At 35.9% G+C, this 21,060-nt stretch overlaps 1 protein-coding gene across 1 annotated transcript in view; it reads left to right on the forward strand.

Annotated features, from left to right (window-relative positions):
* LOC147025094 (uncharacterized) overlaps window positions 1-17,751 on the forward strand; it is a 46,690-nt gene extending 28,939 nt beyond the window's left edge. Inside the window, exons 3-4 of the mRNA XM_085885714.1 lie at window positions 16,404-16,551; window positions 17,307-17,751. Of these exons, the coding sequence (XP_085741840.1) occupies window positions 16,404-16,551; window positions 17,307-17,500 (342 nt within the window). The 3' untranslated portion in view covers window positions 17,501-17,751. The remainder of the gene's footprint in view (window positions 1-16,403; window positions 16,552-17,306) is intronic.
* Window positions 17,752-21,060: the final 3,309 nt, after the last annotated feature.

The raw sequence follows: 21,060 nt of genomic DNA on the forward strand, positions 1-21,060 counted from the left end.
ACTTTTCCACCCAACTCATCCTGAAACTTACCAATAACGTTTTCATTCTTTTTTGAAAATAACTCGCTCTTCTTACTAAAATTACTTGTATCATATACTCCAATATTTTTCTTCATATCTTTTTCAACATCATCAGTTTTTATATCTAGGATAAAACTATCAGTGTCCATATACAACAATGAAACATTTTCACTATCCTCTTTCTTTTACCCATTATGCAAATAATCATACATCAATCTTCTTCTTCTTCTTCTTCTTCTTCTTCTTCTTCTTCTTCATTCGGCTGCTCCCGTTAGGGGTCGCCACGGCGGATCATCCGTGTGATCCGCATAGTGATTTGGCACAGGTTTTACGCCGGATGCCTTTCCTGACGCAACCCTCGTCGCCTCTTATGACACAGGGATATGGTACACCTATTTTAACTGGAGTATACACCGGCCCAGTATACTGGTACTCATTTCGCCGACCTCGGAAGGATGACAGGCTGAGTCAACTCCCTGGTGTATTAATTCAGTGGCCCAACGGGGCTTGAACTCAGGACCTTTTGGATCCCAAGCCGCTGCCCTAACCACTGCGCCAACACACCAGGCTAAATAATCATACATCAATATCTTTGATAAATCAAGAACTGTTGTTACAATATAAATTTGTTTATCCATTACAATACTTTCCTTTTCCATATGAATAGCAGAAAAGTTCTCTGAAAAAAACCTCTTGTCTCTTAAAACTTGGTTTATTTATCAATCGAGAAGCTTCTTTCCAAGATGTTGTAAATCTAATGTTTTACCTGTTTCTAACATTCTCCATTGTCTTTCCAAAGACAGCATTATTCATCAATTTATAGAATTCCCCTTCAAATTTTACTTTTGTATTTGTTCTCATATCTGTATTGAATTTAATATACTTTTTCATCCAAGGAATTTGTTTAAATTTTAAAACTCTATGAATTTTAGCGACTCTCAATCCTTCTCTCAAAAACTGTTTCAAGCTTCTCTGATGCAAAACATATCCCTCTTTATCATAGAATGTTGTTAATAACTTTTCTGTTGATTTGCCTTTAATATTAAAACTTTTATGATAATCACTTAACCATTCTTTCTTTGGGGTTTCTTTCTCACATGCAAAAGGAAGGTCTTTATGCTTATTATGAAGATCACTCGGGTACCTCAAATTAACTTCAAAATAATAACCTTCTTCTTCCTCATTCAATTCCTCTTGAGAAGAAATAACAATATTCATCAAAGCCTTTTCATAATCTTTTTCTTCCACTCACTCTAATTTACCATCAGGCAGAGATTGAGGCATTGCCCATACATACAAATTATTAGCATCAAAATACATCAAATAATTACTATCTTTTTCACTATCATAATTTGGAAGATATTTAATGTTTGCTTTAGCATATCTTTTTGAACATACATGTGATGTTCCACCTCTCTTAGACTTCTCAATCATCAAAAGCATATCTACATCACTGATGAGATCGATATCTTGTTTTGCCATTTTCAACATTGCACTCCAAACTAAACCATGAACTGTGAAATAGTGGGCAGGATCTAATCCATAACAATTTTTATTATGACAGAGTGATCTAAAAGCTTCAAACACATCAGCTAACAATTCAACATCTGTTTTTAGATACAAATCATGATATTCTCCAAGGTTCTTTATCTTAAATATTTTCCAAATTTCTTGTGCATGTTTATATTTTTCACTTATCTCTTCTTCATAAAGGTTATTACAGAAACTTTCTTTTGAAGGAAGTTGTGTTTCTTTAAATCTCAAAAATGAATCCATGTCATAAGGATAAATTCCCTTACTTGTAAGAATTTTCTCTTTACTTTGAATTTCATTCCTTGTTTGAATTTCCTCTCTCGTTAGAATTCCCTCTTTAATCAGAATTTCATCTTTAATCAGAATTTCCTCTTGAGTTAGAATTTCATTCATTGTTTGAATTTTCTTTTTATTAGAATTTCATCTTCAGTTAGAATTTCTTCATGAAATTTCTCTTTACTTTGAATTCTCTCTTTAATCTGAATCTCCTCTTTAGTTAGAATTTCCTCTTTTCGATAGAATGAATTAAGATTTGGAAAAGACCCCGTGGAGCTCAGATTTGATGCTGGGTAGGCTAGTGGTGTTCCCATAAACTTGTAAGAATCTAGAAACTTAATGCGAGTTCAAGGTTTTGTGAATATCATTTTTGTAAATGAAATATACTTTTGACTTGTGTTTGTTATGGCAGAAATATTCCCTGGTGTTTTTGAAAGTTCATTTATAAATAGATGTGTATCATAGTTGGCGCTGTTGTGAAGAAAGACTGGAATAAATGAAGGAAATTTATAATAAAGATTACAACAGGAATGAGCGGTACATCTATATTTACCAGTAAGATGACAATGATCCCTAACTTTGACCTCTCCCTCAATTTCCTCCTCACAAACATGACAGATATTGTTCTTTCTAGATTCTAATTTTTCTTCTTCAGTTAATTTCATCGGTTCATTCGTTTTTCATTAATTTTGTTTGCCTTATACAATCCTTTTCTAATCGTTTTACAAACTCTTGTGAAGCTTTTTTCCCACTATAATATTCAAGTTTATTATACTTTTCTCCAACAGATGATTTGATATAATAACAGAAACCACAAGGAATATGTTTTTGATATTTATTTGTATATGATTCTTTTGGATTAGGAGAAGCAGTATTTATCTTTTTTCGGATACATTCAAAATCAGCGTATATCACAAATGGGTGCATGAAACATTTATTATAATCTTCAAAAGAAATCTTTTCACCAGGTTTCAGCATTGTAATTACAGCTGATGTATGATTACTACAATATTTTGAATGTTGTTCTAATCGTTCTTTTGTATGAAATGAATTAAGACATCGCTTGCAAGGATATATTTTGTTTGCTGTTCTGAATACCTGAGAAGGGATTAATCTTGATAAATTATTGATGTAATTATTATGTGAATTCTTTCCAACACTAAAATATAAAAGATCAATGTGTTTCTTCATTTTTATAGTTGTTTGAAATTTTTAATATTTGAACTTTGTTTGTATCCGTTAATCCACATACATTGATAGAAAGATTATTCTTTTTCTCAAATTTAGGAATATCTGTTCGTGGCATTGGGAATTTTAAATCTTTAATGTCCAAGGTATTCTCATATTTCATATATTGCTTTACTCTTTCTGAATTACAATTTGGTGGATGGAAATGAGCAAGAACAGACCAGAGAAAACATTTATTATCATTGTTCTTAATATTAACAACTGCCTTCTTTAGTTTTATTTCTTTTGGTAATTCAATTTAAGAAGAAGCTTTAAGAGGGTCTGATTTTAGAATGTGTATATCTAAAAAGATGATTTAAAAAAATATTAAATCCACTTCCTACCACTGTATTATCAACATCCTCCTCTTGTCTTGGTAGTTCTTCATAAACCCCACTATTCAAAAACTCTTGAAATGATGTTATAAAATGAAGATCTGTTCTCATATAAGGAGTTTGTTCTTCATCTTGTCTTTTCATATTCATTTTCACTCCCATATAAAACTTTAAAGTTTACATTTCTTTTAATGTCTTTTTAATAACTTTTTCAACATCAGGTTTCACTATTTCAATTGATTCAGCTATTGATGATGGACCGGGTTCTCCACATTGAAAAATCCTTATTTTTATATGCCCTTCAAATGCCCCATCAGTGTTTTCAATATAATAGTCTCCGTTTACTTTAAACTCATTTTTCTTGTGTTTTTGTGATTGAAGGTGCTTCTTATAACTACTCTTCAAAACATCCTTTGAGCAGATATCACAATGTTTTCTTTTCAACTCAAGAGGAGATATTTGATGAAATAGTAAAAACGATAACAGTCTCACTCGGAGCATATGAGATTTCTCAAATATCTTCCGTATTTGTTCGTCTTATGGAAGAACAGGGTGATGAACCAAAAAATATTGTAAAAAGATATTCAAAAACATACTTCAAAATCAACGATTAAACTTAAAAATAACGACAACGTTGATTCACAATTGATAATTCATTTAGAGAGTTATTGGGTTTCTCCTCAAAATAGATTGAAACTAATGGGACGTTTTACAGTGATAATGTCATGCAAATATCCTCAGGAATAAATTCGGTATTAATTCACTGTGATTTGATTGATGGTGCTGAAAATGATGGAATAAAAACAAATACAATATTTTCATTCAGCGCATACTCAACCCCAAATGGTTATAAATTCAATATGGAACCCAAAAGTTTGTTTATCTCCCTGTGTCAGGAAAAACCATACACAGAGTAAATTTTAGGATAACCGACCAAGATAATCATATGATTTCTTTTAATGGAGAAGTTATATCCATCAGAATTCCCCGACGTGAAGTTTTCCAATAAATAAATACGATGGTTATTGTGAGGAAACACGAGTTGGGAAAATATAAAATAATTACGGGGGATGGGATGTTCCTTTCCCCATACTACAAGGGTGAAGGTATGTATCTTGGTAGAGGATACTATAAACCTAAGAGACAAAGGGGTGTCGGACATCAATTTAGAGGAGATGGCATAATTGATACTCTAATGAGTATCGGTTCAACTATTCTTAAACATAAAGACCTAATTGGTTCAACTGCTTCTGCTGTGGGAAATGTGGCAGGTGATGTAAAGACTATAACAGATGCCCAAAAGGAATCTCATAAATTACAAGCAATAAAAGAAATTAAGAAAGGCAAAACTCGGTTGTCTCCCCAAGAACGACAGAAAATAATTCAAATACTTGGGTCAGGGTTTCAAAAGTTTTAACATCTTTTTTCCTAAATAAATACAATTATGGAAGCAATTGATAGTATCTATGATTTGGATGATACCATTATCATCTCAAACTCCACTAAAAAAGAAGATTACTTCAAGGTAAATGCAATAACTGGAACAGACTGGAATGCAAATGGAACAAAAAGTTTTGAAATAAATAATCAACAAACCTATTTGAATCTATCTGAAAGTTTCTTGTTGTATAAATTTAAATTCACTAATGCTGGGAATAACACAAACGCTACATTCGTAAATGATTTATTTAAGAAAATGTTTGAGAGTGTTCGTTTATACATTGGAACACAAGAAGTTGAAGCGGTTGATTATGTCTCTGCTGTATCTGAAATGATGAAATTTGCACTATATACATTCAGTGATATAATGGGAAAGGGGGCTGTCGAAGGTTTTATTCCTGATATGTCAATGGGAACAACCACAGTCCCTGGATATACTCAAAGGAAAAGAACGTCTACTGATGATACAAAAGCAGTTAATAGTTTTACTGTGGCAGTTCCTCTTCAAGGTATATTTGGATTTTGTGATCATGATAAAGTTCTGTATGGTCTTAAAATTAGATTTCAACTACAAAGGAATGATAATGAAAATAGATTACTTTTTGGTGTTGCTCATGCTTTTGGTGATCAGAATAAATTTGTAATTGATGAAATGAGTTGGTATATTAGTGAATATACTCCTAATCTTAAAACAGAAGAGATGTTGAACAGAAGACTTAACTCAAAGAAACCACTCAGTGTATCATATCTCAAAAGATGTCAACACGTTAAATAAACCAAACCACTTACACGTGGAATTTGGGTGTTCTGGAAGGAAAGCCACAATATCTGTGGATCATTTAAAAAAAAAAAAGCAGATGGCGATACTGCTACTGATAAGAATAATGCATTGAGTGATAATGCTAAGGTGAAACAAATTCGTGTTTCTCTAGATTAAACATTTTATCCACGAGATAGATTGGAAATGAATTGGGAAAAAAATGATTTTGCTGAAGCATACAAGTCTTACCAAAAGGTGTATGAAAGTAATGGAAATAAAGAACCTATTTTGGATATGATGACAGCATTTAAAAGTATTGGATACAATCTATGTGTTTGACCTGAGTGCTCAAAAGGAAACTATAAAGTCTAATCGAGTGGATACTTCACTATACATTGAAAGAGGAGAGAGTGAAGAAGTTGATACATATTGTTTGCTTTTGGAAGAAACAGAATTGCAGATTAATACAGATAATGATATTATGATTAGTCTCGCATAATTTTTTTGTGAAATAAATGAGTGGCAAAGTACCAACTGGGGTATATGTTAATCAAATCAATCTTCATAAACTATCATCTTGTGTTCAAAATCAAAAGCCTTGTACGATTAACATTAATACAATTCAGAGAAAAGGAGAAGTAAGAATTGATGTTTTTCTCACAAGCGAAAGGTTAAAATCTTGAACGATACTGGCTCACTAAAAATTAAAATTATAAAACCAATGTTGAAAAAATATTCAATAAGAGAGACGACTGGAGGATTTCTCCCATTTCTAATTCCTTTATTTGCTGGTTTTAGTGTGGTTGGAGCATTGACGGGTCGTATTTCAACGGCGGTGAAAACTGCCAACGATAGGAATGCTCAACTCCGGGCTCAAAAATAATTGGAAAGACATAACAAAGAGTTGGAGAAACAAATTAGTGGAAGTGGTGTAATTGTAGACTTTGCTGAAAAACTTGAAGGTCTGCCTGATGAAGCGAGATTGTTAGTTGGAGATGTGCTTTCTTCTATCGCACAAGCAGGTGTAAAATTAACTAAAAGTGGGTAATGTATTCTATTTTTCGAATAAATAAATGAGCATTGATGAGTGGTTTAAAGATTTTGGAAAGAATACAACATCAAATTTACAACTTGTCAAATATTGTAAGAAATTAAAAATTCATAATGTGGTTATTTGTATGAGAGATGAATTAACAAATGTGCCTAAACACACAAAGAATATTATTATGAACTTAGAAAATAATAATGGGAGCGGTTCTCATTGGGTTTGTATTTTTAATAATCGACAAATATTATTTTGATAGTTTTGGTCTTTCACCACCTGTTGAAGTCATAAAATTCTTACAGAATGGTGTTAATCAAACATTTCAAGTCCAAGAATTAAATTCCAAGTGTTGTGGTCAATTATGTCGATATGTGTTATTTCAACTCAACAAAAATAAATTTTTTTGACATTATTTTTAATCTAATATAAATGACTTATGTTGGTAAAGATGGTTCTATCTTTTGTGTATCGCAAGAACTGGATATTGATTTATCAAATGATTACACAAAGGCACAGGCTGAACGTCATAAATATAGTATAACCAAAAATATTAACATGAAAAATGCTTATAAATTAAAAAATTATCCAAGCCCGACTGACGCGAATGACTTGGTGAGATTAAGCGATTTATCACAACATATATGTTTGTCCTTAAATAAAATAGCTGTGTATTCCAAAGATACAGAAGTGTTGATTTTATCTCCAGGTCATACAGAATTCACAGTTCGAATTAAAATAAATTTTTATAAAGAAGGGCGTTTCGTTTGTATGAGAATAGAACAATGGGGGTATGATATGAATGATTTAGGGTATAATTGGTCATTTAAAATTTACCTAAAAGACCTAGAACAATTAAATCAGTCTCGTAAGGAAGATTATTATCGACTTGTTATAGAGAATGAGTTTTGTGGAGCCATGATTCGTAAACAACAAATAAAAGAATTTAATAAGGGTAAATATAATAATGGTTTTGCCCTTGTTTATATCATGAAAACAGAAAAAAAACAGGATTATATATAATAAGTAGGGAAATACAAAATGATTTAACTCTGGGAAGATGGGGAGGTGTTTCGTGTCAAAATATTATTCCAGCATATATTTGTAATACATAAATGACGGCAAGAAGGCTTCAAGAAAATTATCATTTCTGTGTCCAAGCATACCTTCAAGAAAAGGGTGTTCGGTATTTTAATAAATATGTTCTACAACATAAGAATGAGGTATTTTCAATAAAAGTTTGGCATTATGCTGATGTTGATAAACCAACAACTTTGGATTTAATTAGAATGTTAAATAATGAAAAAATTATAATGAAGTTAAGAAAATGTAAGACTCTTTTAGAATTTCAAAATAAATTTTATTGTTTTCCTGTTGTAAAAAAAAATATTTTGGATGCAGGAATAACAAGAAATCCCAATTGAATATATGTATGATAGTCTATGGGGTGTAAGCGATTCATGGATAGTAAGGGACGAGGAAGGAGTTGGAGAGAGAAGAGGAGGAAAAGGAGGAGAGAGAGAAGATAGAGAAGGAGAGAGAGGAGAGGGAGGAAAGAGCGAGAATGAATAAATATGAAAATATGGAAACCAGTGAGATTAAAAAAAGAATGGGTGTATAACAGATAATTACTCAACCCACCGAGGAGAAAAACAAAGAATTGAGAAGTCTATTAGCAATATTTTTGACAAGACTGTTTTCAAGGACAAGATATCGACTTTAATTAAAGTTTTTCAATTTTTTCTTAAATAAATGGAGGAGAGAGTAAAGATGTTTCTCAGGATTCTTTATGTTTTAAAAATTAAGATTCAAATGTGCATGTTGGAAATTAAAGAGGTTTTGTAGGAATTTTTTCTCATAAATAAATGAGTTATTGTCTCAAATGTAAAAAGAAAACTAATACTAAAAATATTTAATATTTTAAAAGTAAAAACAATAGGGTGATACAAAAAGGTATATGTCCAGTGTTTGGTTCAAAAAAAAAAACAATTTATCTCCAAACACAAACTCGGAGGAGATATACCAAAGTTTTATGAGGAAGTAAATTTACAACGACTGGAATACCAGGGGAATTACATCTACCAGGGTATTCTTTCTGTGGTCCAGGCACAAGCTTGGATAAAAGATTAGATGAGGCAGACAATCCTAAATCATGGAGTAAGCCCATCGATAGGGTTGATGAAGTGTGCATGAGATATGATATTGTTTATGGGAATACCACAACTTTGGAAGAAAAGCATGAAGCCAATAGAGAAATGTTGTATAATTTGTCTCTGATATGAAATCCAACGCTACGAGAAAAGGTTGATAGGTTCATCGTGAAGAAGATGATCAGTGTTAAATTGAAACTTGGACTTGGAAATTCAAAAAACTTATAGGCTCTAATGATGTCATTACGATTGAAGAGCAATTAGCTGATGAATTACATAAACCAATATTCACAACGTTTCAGAGAAGGAAGGTTTATTCCAAGGAAGTTGATTATATCTGGTCCGCTGATTTGATTGAACTCAATAATGATAAGGGGTACAAGTATGCTTTAACTGTTATTGATTTGAGGAGTAGATACGCATGGGTTGTCCCTTTAAAAAACAAAACAGGTCATACTCTTATGTTAGCCTTTCAACAGATATTTAATAAAAGTAAGAGAAAACCTAAAAAATTGTGGACCGATGAGGGAAAGAGTTCTCGAACAAGACATTTATTAGTTTTCTAAAAAATAACAGCATTATATTATACAGTACCTTCAATGAAGGAAAGGCCATTGTTATTGAACGTTTTAATCGTACCTTAAAAGAGAGGCTATATAAAAAATTCACACAACTCGGTTCTCAACAATGGTCATCTTTTATTCAGGATATTGTGGATCAGTATAATGACACCATTCACACGTCAACGAATATGAAACCATCAGAAACATTCACAAAATTAAAATATGAAAAAGAGATTAATGTCAGAAAACCTAAGTTCAAAGTTGGTGATATCGTAAGAATATATAGATGGAAATCTCATTTTGAAAAGGGTAATACTAAACGATGGACGAACGAACTTTTAAAAATTGTTTATGTCATAGATACCGTTCCTTGGACTTATAAGATATATGATTTAGAAGGGGAAGAGATTTTAGGTTCATTTTATTCACAGGAATTACAAAAGACAAAACTAAGCAGATAATACCCATGAGAGCAATGGGTTGGCGCTTCACTCTCTCCTACTATACACTTTTGTGGACACTCGAGGGCCAAGTCCGAGGTGTATAACAGTATATAATGTGTGTCAAGGGGGGACGTTCTTCGATCTGTGAACCCAAAACACAGAATCCTCAACTGAATAGTCAAGGCTTAACGTGTGTGTGTGTGTGTGTGTGTGTGTGTGTGTGTGTGTGTGTGTGTGTGTGTGTGTGTGTGTGTGTGTGTGTGTGTGTGTGTGTGTCCCAACCATCACATTCAAAATCTCAACCCCGACCCTCACATTCAAAATCTCAACCCCAACCCTCACATTCAAAATCTCAACTCCAACCCTCACATTCAAAATCCCAACCCTCACCCCAACCCTCACATTCAAAATCTCAACCCCAACCCAACCCTCGCCCAACAAAATGTCTTTTTTTTTTTTCAATACGTATTTCAACAATATATTTTTTTATGTTTTTTTTTCTCTTCTTCCAATTCTGTCTTTTAAGGCTTTCAGGCTTGATGAAGTAGAAAGGGGAAGTAAGAAACTTCCTGCGTCTTCTTCCCAGAACTAACAATATATATTTTTTATGTTTTTTTTCTCTTCTTCCAATTCTGTCTTTGAAAGCTTTCAGGTTTGATGAAGTAGAAAGGGGGAGTAAGAACTTTCTTGATATTGCTCACATCAAGCACCATCCAACAAAGAACTACATTTATAGGTTTAGATCCCAAAGAGTGGTAGCATTTCAAGTCTCCAAAATAAACCCAACTTTCCAAGTCTCCAAGGTATAACCATGTTCCTGTTGAGTTTCCAAGATACGTATCACATTGTGAGTTATCAAGCCAGAACCCACATTTCAAGTCTCCAAAAATATAACCATCTATCCAAGACTCCAAGGTAGAACCACAATTTCCAGAAATATTGTGGGTTTCGGTGATAGATCTAACATGGTATAACTGTGGATCATCAAGGAAAACTCCATTTTTCCAATTTTTATGTTGTTCAGTGATTGATCTCACATAGTATAACTGTGGATCATCAAGGAAAACTCCATTTTTCCAATTATTATGGGTTTCAGTGATAGATCTCACATAGTATAACTGTGGATCATCAAGGAAAACTCCATTTTTCCAATTTTTATGGGTTTCAGTGATAGATCTTACATAGTATAACTGTGGATCATCAAGGAAAACTCCATTTTTCAAAATGTCTGAAATTTGTGAGTCTCTAAGGTAGGTTCCATATTTTGAACCATCTTGGCAGAACCCTTTTCCTTGGTCTCCAAGGTAGTTATTGAAACCATCAAGGCAGAACTCATTTTCTGATTTTTTTTTTTTTTCAAAATTTGTGAGTCTCCAAGGTAAAACTTGTATTCTGCCTCATCAAGGTATAACTTGTTCAGTGGGTATTGTCTTTAACTCGCAATGAGTACTATTGCTGTAAAACTTTTTCAGGATTTTTCTGGTATCCAAGGTATAACTCTTTGATTGGGCCATCAAGGTTGAGCTCGTTCTGTGGGTCTTGGTCGCTCATAAGGTTTTCAAGCAAGCCAACAATTTCACCCCAAGTTGTAGCAAAAGCAGCATTTTCATTTCGTATTTCAGATACAATTTCCTGTGAGAGAAAATAATAATGCATAAATTAAGTGATTTAATTATTAAATTAGTCTATGCTTCACTCAAACTTTGAAAATAGGAAAATAAAATCTTACCTCAACAGATAAGAGGTTTGAATCCAGTTCATCAACTTGAAGGTTTAGTTCCATAAAAGTAGTAGAACTCCAAGGAACGCCAAAATCATCCGACTCAAGGTCTAGCTCATTCTGTGGGTCTTGGTCGCTCACAAGATCTCCAACCAAGCCAACAATTTCAGCCCAAATTGTGGCAAAATCGGTATTTTCAGATACAATTTCCTGTGAGAGAAAATAACAATGCATTAATTAAGTTATTTAATTATTAAATGAGTCTATGCTTAAATCAAACTGAAAATAGGAAAATAAAATCTTACCTCAATAGATAAGAGGTTTGAATCCAGGTCATCAACTTGAAGGTTTAGTTCCATACAAGTAGTAGAACTCCAAAGAACCCCAAAGTCAGTACAGCACTCCATTGTCAGAATTTTTTTTAAAATGGAGTCTGGGTTGAACCTTTGAAAGAGAAAGACTGGTTGCTATGGTTTCCTTTTTCAAAATGGAGGATTGTTTGAAAAAAATTGCCTAACAGCCCAGACAAGCCTTGGAAATTTTTTCAAAACCATACCATTCTAGAATTTTCTAGCGATTTCTTTGCGAGCCAGAGATGAACTGGAAATGATGTAAGAGTAGGCGGGGCTCAGTAAAAGTGGGTGGGGCTTAGAAAAGTGGGCGTGACTTATGGAAAATACCTCACGCGAAGTGGGCGGGGCTTAGGAAAAGTGGGCGGGCTTATGGAAAATGGGCGTGGCTTATGTAAAAAATAATCTGAGGCTCAGGAGGTGGTCAAACAAGAGCATTAAGAGAAGTATCATTTCGTAATGGCACGAAAGGGGTATCTTAAAAAATATAAAGTTTCAAATGTTTAATTTTTAAATATTTTAGATGGGGATTATTGTGCAAAGAAAATTTAACTATTGAAGGAATTTGAGAATGAACAAATCTTTATAGGTTCAGTGAGTGAGCTGAACAATATGCATTGATTATTTGAAAAAGAGTGCACCGAGGCTAACATGTTTCAGATATTTCTTTAGAATCACCTTTAACAAATCACATTACGACTTTACCACTTGAACAAATCTTTATCTTATTGCATTGGTTATTTGAAAAGAGTGCCCCTGGGTTAAAAGGGGAGACAAATCAATATACCTTGGGATAAAAAGGGGGTTTATTTTTAGGGGGAAAAATATGAATTGCTGAAAATCCCCCATTAACTGACATGGGAAAAGTGAGCCAGAATCAGTATATTCACCCCACTCAGGGCTCTGTGCAGGCCAGTCAAGTTCTTTCACATCAATCTTGACAAACAATTTCTGCATGGATCTCGCTTTGTGCACGGGGGCATTATCATATTGAAACAGGAAAAGGACTTCCCCAAACTGTTGCCCAAAGTTTGAAGCACAGAATCGTCTCGAATGCCATTGCATGCTGTTGCATTAAGATTTCCCTTCACTGGAACTAAGGGCCAAGCCAAAACCATGAAAAACAGACCCAGACCATTATTCCTCCTCCACCAAACTTTGCAGTTGGCACTATTCATTTGGGCAGGTAGCATCCTCCTTGCATCTGCAAAACCCAGATTAGTCCGTTGGACTACTCGATGGTGAAGAGTGATTCATCACTCCAGAGAATGCATTTCTACAGCTGCAGAGTCCAATGGCGATGAGCTTTACACCACTTCAGCCGATGCTTTGCATTGCGCATGGTGATCTTCGGCTTGTTTGCGGCTGCTCGGCCATGGAAACCCATTTCATGAAGCTCTCTGAACAGTGCTCGTGGTGACGTTGCTTCCAGAGTCAGTTTGGAACTTGGTAATGAGTGTTGCAATCGACGACATGATTTTTCCGCGCTACGCGCTTCACCACTCAGCCGTCCCATTCTGTTAGCTTGTGTGGCCCACCACCTCGTGGCTGAGCTTTTGTTGCTCCTCGACGTTTTCACTTCACAATAACAGTATTACAGTTGACCGGGACAGCTCTATCAGGGCAGAAATTTGACGAACTGACTTGCTGTAAAGGTGGCATCCAATGTCCATGCCACATTGAAAGTCACTGAGCTCTTCAGTACAGTCCATTCTCGTGCCAGTGTTTGTCTCTGGAGATTGCATGGCTGTGTGCTTCATTTTATACACCTGTCAGAAATGGGTGTGGCTGAAATAGCGGAATCCACTAATTAGAAGGGGTGTCCACATACCTTTGGCCATGTAGTGTATTTTTCATCTTGAGATAAATCTTCTTTGTCCACAAATTATGTACTCATTTCTGTTTATTTACTTTAAAATTCCTTTAAGCAAAATGTAATTATGAAATCTGTTGTAAAGTATTGGCTAAAATCACTTTATAAGGAGTGGTTCATGTGCACTGAGATAGAGTTGAGATAAAGACTTTATATTGGCTATCGGGTCTCTCACAATGACAGTCGGAGCTCATTGCATTTGCAAATAAGGGCTGCAAATGGTAGAGTTTTTGTTTGCTCAGAACTCATTATGACAGGCCATGAGTGAGAAGTTTACTGCTCTGATACTTTAAAATAAACTTGAGAATGGATCATTGCATACTGATGGTTTTTTGAGTATGAAGCGATATCGTGTGTTGGTTAACTGTGGAACAATATTATCTTTTCTTTATTTCACTTTGTTGGCAAGTTCAGTTATAGCTGCTTCTGTGTGCGCCAGATGTTCTGTGTGCGCCAGTCACTCGGACACCAAAACCATTGCAAAGTCTCATGAACTCTGCTTTTCCATTGTTTTCTTATTTTTTAGATTGAAAAGCAGAAGTCTCATCTGACTGCTGAGGCAATGTACTTCCTATTGTTCTGCAACACTGTACCTTATCTGTGCAAACCAGATGCTCTACCGGCATGCTTATTGTACTAAATGCTGTATTAAATGCTTATCATTGCCTATGTAAATGAAGGTTTTCTGTGCACGCACGCCCTGAAGCAAGACAGATTCTTTCACTGCGCTATCTTGTTTTATTATGCACATAATTGTTTTTTCTCTTTGCTTGAAGGACCTCTTGTTTAACAAAGCTTTCTTGTCGTCTGGTATTGATTAACCAGTCCCCTTTGATGCTCTGACCCCTCCCTATTTTCCAATCATATGAAAACCATGTATTCTGGCTCAGAGTCAGAGATCTGCTTGGACATTTGAAGATGAGCCTTTCTCTCCACATATGTGTTTACACAATAAATTGTCTATTATTTTAAAAGGGTTTTCTCTTTTGTGTAAATTTCCACTACAGTCATCTGCCATCTGCTTGGAAATCAGCTAACATTACTGCTCTGCATGAAAAAGGTGCAAAATATGATCTCTGCAATGACAGACCAATCAGTTTTCTCCCAATCAGCAAGGTTATGGAATCCATCATCACTTCCAACATTAAATCCTTCCTCTTCTCGAATGGCCTGATTTCTGATCATCAATTTTGCTTCAGACCAGGTCACTCTACCCTGGACTTTGCTGCTCCTGCTTTCCCAACAATGGATGGAGACCCTCAGTGCCTGCCATGAGATCAGAGCCATCTCACTGGACATATCACATGCTTTCAATACAGTCTGGCACCCCGCCCTGCTCCCAAACTCTCTTCCGATGGTATCCAAGGTAATCTCCACTCATGGCTCACAGACTTCCTCTCCTGTTAGTCAACATGTGGCCCTGAATGGAATTCTCTCATCCCCTCTTTACGTTGAGGCTGGAGTTCCTCAAGGCAGTGTTCTGGGCCCTGTTCTTTTCCTGGTTTTCATCAATTATCTCTTTGACTCTCTGGAAAATCCTCATTTTCTCTTTACTGATGATTCCACCCCAGCCTTTTCACTCTCTGCAGATCTGGATAAAATTTCAAGCTGGTTCAGCAGTTGAAACATGTTTCTCAATCCTGACAAATGTCACACTCATGATGTCTCGCCGAAAGGATGTCTGGAGCCCCCCCCCCATTTACTTTCTCAACAATCCTCCAGAAAAATCCCTATCATTCGAGCTTCTGGGCCTCACTATCTGCCGTGATCTATCCTGGGAAAGCTACATTTCCAAGCTGGCTTCCAAAGCCAGTCATCGACTGGGCATCCTCCATCATGCAAAGTCCTTCCTTGGCACACCTGAGCTTCTGACCACATACAAAGCTTTCATCTACAGCCTGAAGGAGTACTGCTCTCTGCTGTGTGCTGGTGCTCCCACCTCTCACCTTTCTTGGCTTCACACTGTGGAAACCAAGGCATTTGACATCATTGGTATCTTCCACGATGAGGATGAGTCCTTGGGTCTCTCACTCTCTGTGTGAGATTGGTGGTCTTTCTGTCTTCTACTGTCTCCACTCTGGCCTCACCCACTCCTGCTCTGTCTGCCATCTGTCACACCCATATTTCCGCAGGGCGCTCAAGGTCCGCCAGCAACCCCCTTCTGGTATAACTACCAAAATTAAGAATCACTTCTCACCTTCACTCTTTCATTCCTCTTTTTTTCCCCACCTTTGATACAAACTCCCACACTCTCTTCAATCCCACCCTTCCCTCCAGGTCTTCCAAACAGCTGTTCACCACCATCTCTTATCTTCCCCCATCCAAAACATGATCTTTTCTATCCCTGTTAATGTACCCCAAACCCACCTCCTTCAGATTCCCTGCTTTCCTTCCTGAAAATCCCTGTCATGTAAAGACCTGAAAATCCCTGTCGTACCATCATGTTTACCCCGTGTACCCTGCACCATCCCTCTTCCTTCTGCAGATCTCCTCATGTCTCTGTTCCCCCACTGTTTGTGCTTCTCTCTCCCACCCTCTTATCTCCTGCTCCCCTTGTTATACGTTCTGTGTGTTCGCTCTCATACGAGCCTCGACAATGTATACAAAAAAAAGTTTTTACCCTTTATATCCCATCATGACTGCCTCACATTAATGCACGTGTATGTTCAGACAGGACAGGTGCAGCTGTTACGTGGAAGAGCAGAAAGCCTACCACTATCTGATGGAACCATTGATCGTGTGTTCCACTGCAACAGCTACTACTACTGGACAGACTTGGACAAAGCATGCAATGAGATCAAAAGAGTCATGAAACCAGGCAAGATGAACAATGAAAACCTTTCAAAATTCATTATAGTTTTGATATTATAATGGTGCTTGCAGCAACAATTGCTACAAAAGTGTCTTGAATGTATTGACATCTTTGGTGGACTGCTGATGAAGTAACTATAATTTGTGGAATAAAAGCAGTCAGAAATGAGAACGGCACTCAGTAGAATACATACGTCCACCATGCTGAACAGTTTATGTTTTGTATCCCACTGAAAGGCTGGATCTGGATCCCAGATCCTTGTCCCAGAACAGCTTATTCTTGTCACCGACCCAATTCACTCACCAAGTTTTCCTATAATCCTTCCATAACATTTGAAATGTCATGCTATATATCGTTTTTGGCCCTATCTCACAATGCTGCAGGAAATAAAACAATATATAGTATCTGGATGCAGATTCGGATCTTCACCAAAATAGAATCAATTCTTTGTTGTCACATGCCCAACCTGCCCACCAAGTTTCGTCATAATCTGTCCACAACTTTTTGAAATATTCTGCTCACAGACTGACAGACAAATAAACAGCAGGAGTGAAAACATAACCTCCGTCCACCTTCAGTGGCAGAGGTAATTATGTACTGTGTTACGATATGATTAAAAAATAAGATTTTTGGATTGAAGATAAAGGCATGTGCAATGTATTTGGAGATTCAAGAAAACAAAGCAATATAGATGACTAGAAGTACAGATGCCCCTTGGATTTCGACTTGAATTAATTATTTCATATTTTGCCTACCTTTAGGAGCATTCATGGTGACAACACTGAGGATGTCTCAGCTGCAAAAGCATGAGGAAGATGGCCTCTTCAAGGAAGTGAATTGGCAGCCACAGCTCCTTCTGGAGGCTCTGCAAAGGGCCCATTTCACAGATGTCAACATGAAGAACTTCCAACAAGGCTCAATTAAATATGAGGCAATTTTTGCCGCCATTAATTAAATAAGTAACAAAAATCCATGTTCACGATTTGACCTTTAAGAATTCCGAGCACAGATATCAGGAAGCGATTAAAAATAAATATGTGTGAAGAAAATTTGAGGAATTGAGATTTGATTGCTATGATTATTTGCAATGAAGGTCAGGAGATGAAACTGTTAAGAATGCAATAAAGCTTGTGAAAGAACGAAGAAAGCCGAAAAGATGTCCGAAAAAGACATGGATTGAAAATGTTAATAAAGATATGGAATGTTTGGATTTGCATGAAACTGCCGCAATAGATAAATCTGAAAGGAGGAATAGCATGATTTGACCAACCCCTTGAAAAAGGGGAAATGGTCATAAAATGTTTGTTATTACCCTCGCCGTAGGAGAGGGTATTGCGTTTTAGTCCATTTGTTACTTGCAAAATCGAAGCTTTTTCAAGTGTTTTGGTCAATCGATTTCGTTATTCTGTCTGTTTGGTGGTCGCGAGACTACCCTTATTCTCAGGTTTTCCGTCTGTCTGTATGTCTGTCTGTTTGTTTGTATGTAATGGACAGCTCTGGAGGCTATAGAAGTCAACCGATTTTGATGAAACTTGACTGGTAGGTTCATACTAGGATGTAGTTGTATGCTTTTGAGCACTGTTGCTATGGATGTCACCATTGCCGGGCAACGGGACTTTGAAATTTTTGAAAATATTTGAAAATTTTTTTTTGAAAATCAAAAATCTGCTTTGCACTTTTATGCGCACTATAATCAACCTCTTTGTCAAAAAATTTCAGCCTGATTCCTCAAAAACTGTATGACTATTATGCAATTATATTACTATATGCTTTTACCCCAACGTTCGCATTGGGATTCCCTAACGTAGGGTTAGGGAATCGAACACAAATGACGAATGGACAGCTGCTCGTCATGTTCCTATATGGAACAACGAATGGCAAAAATGCCATCTGATGTGTTCTCTTATCTACATATTTCAATTTCCCCTTAGTCTCACGACCACCCATGTCGCCTTCCGGCTTGTCTGTTGGGTGGTCACTGGGCTCCCCTTCGTCTCAGGTTTTCCGTCTGTCGATGTCTGTCTGTATGTCTGTCTGTTTGTATGTAATGGACAGCTCTGGAGGCCAGAGGAGTCGAGCGATTTTGATGAAACTTGACTGGTAGGTTCATACCAGGATCTAGTTGTATGCTTTTGAGCACCGTTGCTATGGACGCCACCATTGCCTAGCAACGGGACTTTGAAATTTTTGGAAAATTTGGAATTTTTTTTCTTTTCGAAAATCTAAAATCGGCTTCCGTGCTTTTATGCGCACTATAATCAACCTCTTTGTGAAAAAAATTCAGCCTGATCTGTCATAAACTGTATGATTAGTATGCAATTATATTACTATATGCTTTCACCTCAACGTTCGTATTGGGATTCCCTAACGTAGGGTTAGGGAATCGAACACAAATGATGAAGGGACAGTTGCTTGTCATGTTCCTTGAGGGAATATATCGGAAAATCATATATATATATATATATATATATATATATATATATATATATATATATATATATATATATATATATATATATATACTTGTTACGTCACGTGGTGTGGCCACCATGTTGGAAAAATGGAAAACATTGGCTTCTGTATCTCTGAAACAACACCAATGAAAAATTGAAACTTGGCACATAGTAAATACTCGGACATTGGGAATGTTTTTTTTTTTAATGACATCATAGTTGCCTTTGTTCATCATCACACCATTTGAAAGCCTTTATCCCTGAGCAGGGGTCAGCTTTTTGTGGGCTCCAATCATGGTACCCTTTCTTGTGGCAATGTTTTTACGGCCAGATGCCCTTCCTGACACCAACCCTTTAGTCGCCTTCGACGCTGCAGGGATAATTACCAGTATGCTGGTGCTCATTTTGCCGACCTTTGGAAGGATGATAGGCTGAGTCAAGCCCCCTGATGCTAACTCAGCGGCCAGCGGGACTCGAACTCAGGACCCCAAGGATCTCAAGCCACCACCTTAACCACTGAGGTAGCTCATGTCATAGGTGCCTTTGTTATGACGTCATAATTACATATGTAGAACTCTACATCTGATCAGTATGAAAATTTTTGAGGGTCATCTAGGGATAAAATGGTCCACAGAATTTTTTTAGTGATATCGTCGGTCACGTGATTTGGCAGCCACATTGTTTTTTTTTTAAATATTTTAAAAATCTTCTCTGAAACTGCTGAACAGAATGAAGCAAAACTTTATAGATATGACCATCTCTACATTAGGAGCAAAAGGTTCTCAAGTGTGACATCATAGGTCACATGGTTGAGCAGCCATATTGGATTTACCCTATAACCTATAAAAAATCTTCTTCTCCAGAACGGCTTGACAGATTGAGGGAAAACTTCACAAAATGTTCCCCAAGCCTTGCATGTACAAGTTTGTTTAGGATGATAGGTCACATGGTTTGGCAGTCATATTTGATTGAATAAAATATTAAATAATGTTCTCTCTGGAATCGCTTAATCAATCGACATGAAACTTTACATTTATGCTGCAGTCGTGATAGAGAATATATGTTATGAATTTCAATTTGATTGGATACATGGTCTGGCAGCCAGAATTTTTTTTTTTTTTGATGCGGGTTCTTTTTGAGTTTTTTTGTTTTTTTTAATAAGGCTCACTTGGCTGTGCCTGCATTGGTTTGGTATAGGAGTAGCAGCTGAAATGCAAATCCAATCCAGGTTCCTCCTGATGACTTCATCTTTGCTTTTTGCTTGTTTGAGTTCCTTCTGATTCCAATACAGGACTGTACCTATTTGGTCTTTAACAACCATAAAAATATTCCACATTCATTAAGATGTCTCATAGTTGGTTCAAGCAGATGTGAAAACAGTTGCCTGCTTTTGAAGATGCTCCTTACTTCCAACTTTATACATTTTGATAATTTAATAATTTTCACAAAGTAAAGTTTTCAACCTGCGTATAAACTACTCTCACAAGGTTTTAATGCAGGTCTTCAAAAAGAAGACATAATTGGTTTATTTTAACTTCAAAACAAATTACACGATTATAACATTGAAGATATAATTCAACTATTTTGTGATACACAGAAATGTTAAAAGAAATCAAAGCCTACAACTTGTTTTCTTGGTGATAATATGGATGATATACCTTCACCCCAAGATTGGGATTCATCAAAAAAGAATCTCATTATCTTTGATTGTGTTAATGAGAGAAACCAAACGGTTATGGATAGTTATTACACAAGAGGGAGGCATTCTTCTTGTAATTGTATTTATCTTCGTCAATCATACTTTCAACTCCCTCATCGCTCAATAAGAAATAATTCCAATACTTTTATTTTATTTAAGTTAAATTCAACAGATATAAACAATTTTTGGAGAGACGATTGTTCCACATTGTGCAGTAAAAAAGAATTTGAGGAATATATCAAACACATGGCTGGAAAATATAAATACATTGTTGTGAAACAAGATGAGATACTGAGGGATATATTTTTTTTATCTCATAAACAATCACATGCATCAATGATAGTTGTTATTTTCAATCTTGTG

Source organism: Eptatretus burgeri, chromosome 6 (assembly GCF_056783735.1).
Source record: "Eptatretus burgeri isolate ZD-2024b chromosome 6, Ebu_testis_v1, whole genome shotgun sequence".
Classification (NCBI taxonomy): domain Eukaryota; kingdom Metazoa; phylum Chordata; class Myxini; order Myxiniformes; family Myxinidae; genus Eptatretus; species Eptatretus burgeri.